Source organism: Corapipo altera, unplaced genomic scaffold (genome assembly GCF_003945725.1).
Source record: "Corapipo altera isolate COAL_440 unplaced genomic scaffold, ASM394572v1 24, whole genome shotgun sequence".
Taxonomy (NCBI): Eukaryota; Metazoa; Chordata; class Aves; order Passeriformes; family Pipridae; genus Corapipo; species Corapipo altera.
In genome coordinates this window covers 2,603,803-2,607,389 of record NW_020884903.1, presented here as the reverse complement: position 1 = coordinate 2,607,389, position 3,587 = coordinate 2,603,803, and the positions used below count along the sequence as shown (strand labels likewise).

Here is a 3,587-nt window from a genome sequence, read left to right as displayed (position 1 = left end):
AAAAAAAAAAAAAAAAAAAAAAGAAAAAAAAAAAAAAAAAAAAACAGAACAATATTTCATCCCTTTACTAGTAAGCCAATTTCCTTTCCTCATTTTACTCTGTTATCTTCCTCTTCTTATCTAAGTAGTTCATCACAGTTATCAGAAACAACTACCTTCACCTCACTTTACCAGGACCCATAGAACAAACTGGGAAGAGACTAAAAAGTCTAAAGTTTTTTCTTTGAATGTTTCTGGAAGACAAACAGTTTCAAGTAGATGTTGAATCTTCTAATCTTTTCCTATTTTTTTTAGCCTCTTCCTGTCTTATATCTATTCATTAAATGGTCTGACAGAGAATACAGATTTCAAGAAAAGAGTAAGTATGACCACACGCATACATGTAAAATCCTTTTCTAGAGAATACAGTTTTAAAGACTGTTGGGAGATAAATGGATTTGCTCTCCTTAGGGCAATATACACAGAACTCATCATTCACAATGCAGAATATTATTCCAGCTTCTGTTACTCATTAGTACCACAGATAAACCCACAGTCTATTGTACAAGTCTACTAAGCAGACAAATCGGAGAACTGCGTTATCTGCAACTTGGCTTCAGAAGTTTGAAAATTATGGGATACCTCACATTTATAAACAACAAACCATCCTTCAGCATTACTGGACTTCCCATATTCCTTCATTCTCCAACATGGATTGTACAATTTTTAAAGTAACTCCCCTGTATGTGAGTTACTCTTAACCCTTCTGCAGCATTTGGCTTTCAAGTCCTCCTTAACAGAGGGAACAAGTCCTTTTGTTACAAAGGAATATAAGAAACTTGTATTTGTTCATTGGCCTGTGCTCTGTCACAGGCCTTCAAAAACATTTTGTCTGTTTGTTACAGAGAGTAAGACACTGTAAAATTAAATAAAATATGGATAATTGTTCTTGTGAGTGTATAAAGACTTCATACTAGCTAAGATATGAAGACTATACACTAACTTACATCAAATTAAACCAAAGCATCCAGCTTCTTTTTCAACTGTTGCAAATGACAATAAAAGGCATAAGTGCTGCCCCTTACAGATAAAGTAATGTAAAAAGTACAATTTTTTTGTGCACTCAAGATATCAGAACACAGATTCATATTTATTTCTTCCCATTACAGCAACAAAAATTTTGACACATGCTCTTCATTTCACTGAAATTAAATGGACATGAATGTAATTTTGTTACCTTTCTTGCAGTTGTTTTTTCCACCATGGTGCTATCGCTGTCAGAATTTTCAACTTGAACTGTTTTTGTAGACCCAATTTTGGGCATTTTATAGCTGTTTAGCTAGCAGTATCTTGTATCAGTGGGTTCATCCTGTGTCTGAAAAACAAACAAACAGCATTACATAAATATACACACTGCAGTGTCATTTCAGGACAAACGTTACTGCAGACAGTAGCAGAGCTGAATAGTACCCCAAAAAAGATGTCTAATAATGACACCTGACTTCAAGCATCCCACTCACATGCAGCTCAAACCTTGGGGGAAAACCCCAAAAGGTCTAACATGGTTTTTGCTGGGCACAATGTCATCAGAAAACCATCAAGTCAGACGCTGAAGCGTCTCACCCCTCTCACCTACCTTTTTGACAGACTTAACACAGCTATTTTAATAGGTTCACAGGTTCAATATCTCACTTATTTTAAAGACTAGGGAGATTCACAAGAGCATTTCTAGCAACACTGGGAAGAGAAATTAGGCTTTCTAGCCTGGGAAACTGAAACACTGTCTACTTAAACTGCTATGGAAAAAAAGGTCAAATCTTGGTGATTCCTTCTGTTGGATCAAGAGATATCTGTTAAAAGAAAAGTTTTTTAAAGCTTAGACCTGGAAGTAGAAGCCTTAATTTCTACTGTCTATCAAATTAATTACATAAGACACCACTATATACATATACCTATATAAGGCTTCAAGAGTTCTGTAGTGTTTCATCTCCAGGGTGCACCAAACAAGTATCATTACAGAGTCACATAATGGAAAAGGTTCAACTCACTCTTCCACGGAATGAAGAGCCACTCTTCTTGTAAGAGTGCCTGAGAGGAAAGGTCATATGAGAAGTAAAACTGCATTTCATGTCACTTTAAAGCTGGTGCCATTTTATAGATTTTTTTGAGTTGATGTATTACATTGCAAATATTTATGTGATCACAGCCTTACTGTGCTGTAGTAATTTTATGTCTCCACAAGTCATTGTTTCAGGTGCGACATTTCTATTGTTGCTTTTGTCTCTGTTACAGAACCAGGGACACTATTTTGGTTTGACACAGTTAACAACAGAAACTGGTATTTTCTCTTTGGCAGATGACTGAGAAAAATGCTTTCCATACTGGACCTGACACACAAAATGCAGATACTCAAATAAATTTCTACATCCCACCCACCCATCCATCCCCCACAAGATCTTAACTATGGGAAATTCCCTTACAGAATATGGCCAAGATTAATATTATTGTTTACAACAGTGTAACATCTTACTTTCTTAATCTCCCAGAACAGGAGAGGAAAAAACAGAGGGGAAGGAAAGTTCAAAATGCTCAACCCTAAAGTCAGAAAATTAGGAAATGCTGTAGTGAGGTCTGCACTTTTCCTCCCTTTCATACACATCTAACAGTTTTTTGTTTTGTTGGGTTTTTTTTTCAAACTGACCACAAGCTTATGAAAAACAGGAAGACCTTAACTAGAAACTATCTCACATTCAATAAACTGAATCTTGTCTCCACTGTGATACAAGATCTAATATTGCGAAATTCCTACTGTTCTACATTTACCCAAGACAAAAGAAACATTATTCCATTCATTTATGTAGTGTCAATTGGATTTATGCAGCCCTACTGATACAGAGAGTAATTGTTCAATTTTAATGTACATCAAAGCACATGGTTATCTGCCTTTCTTTTTATTTGCTGCAGGAAGAAAAATGCTTATTGGTTCAATGGAGAGTACTCTAAAATGAGTTTCTTGTAGTTTACAAACACATTTCTTAATCCTAAAAGAAACAACAAGTTACTATCTTCACAGAAAACTACTACTGCAATGATTAGACCAACATAGTGTATTACTATAGCAACAAGTATCTCTGCTTCCATAGGTTTAGAAAATGACACAAGTCATAAATCTGCTTTTGCTCAGTTAGCTTCTCAAATAATCTCTTTAAGTTTTCATTTTTAAGAATTCCCATTGTATATATCATCACAATTAGAACTACTTTAAAAAAGATCAACAAAGTTATCCTTACTATTTTCATCAAAATATTTCTCATTGCATATGCTGCTGTTTCCTTTTCTTCCATTTTTAATGCTACTTGACTCCCTGAAACTACCTCCATTCCTGCTTTGCTCCTCTTCCTTTCACAATTTCATATGCCATTCCATGGTGTATGACACCAAGAAGCCCAACTTCATGAGTTTAGTAAAATGCACTAGCTTAGGCTTGGCTCCATTGCTCTTCTTTGCCTCACCAGCAGGGGCTAAACCGCAGCAACTAGAGTTCTCCTTCACAAAAGGAACTAGAGTTCTCCTTCACAAAAGGAACTAGAGTTCTCCTTCACAAAAGG

At 35.6% G+C, this 3,587-nt stretch overlaps 1 protein-coding gene across 1 annotated transcript in view; it reads right to left on the bottom strand.

Annotated features, from left to right (window-relative positions):
* Window positions 1-3,587, bottom strand: part of ANKRD12 (ankyrin repeat domain 12) — a 59,748-nt gene that overhangs the window by 39,356 nt on the left and 16,805 nt on the right. Inside the window, exon 2 of the mRNA XM_027650820.1 lies at window positions 1,217-1,354. Coding sequence (XP_027506621.1) covers window positions 1,217-1,303 — 87 coding nt within the window. The 5' untranslated portion in view covers window positions 1,304-1,354. The remainder of the gene's footprint in view (window positions 1-1,216; window positions 1,355-3,587) is intronic.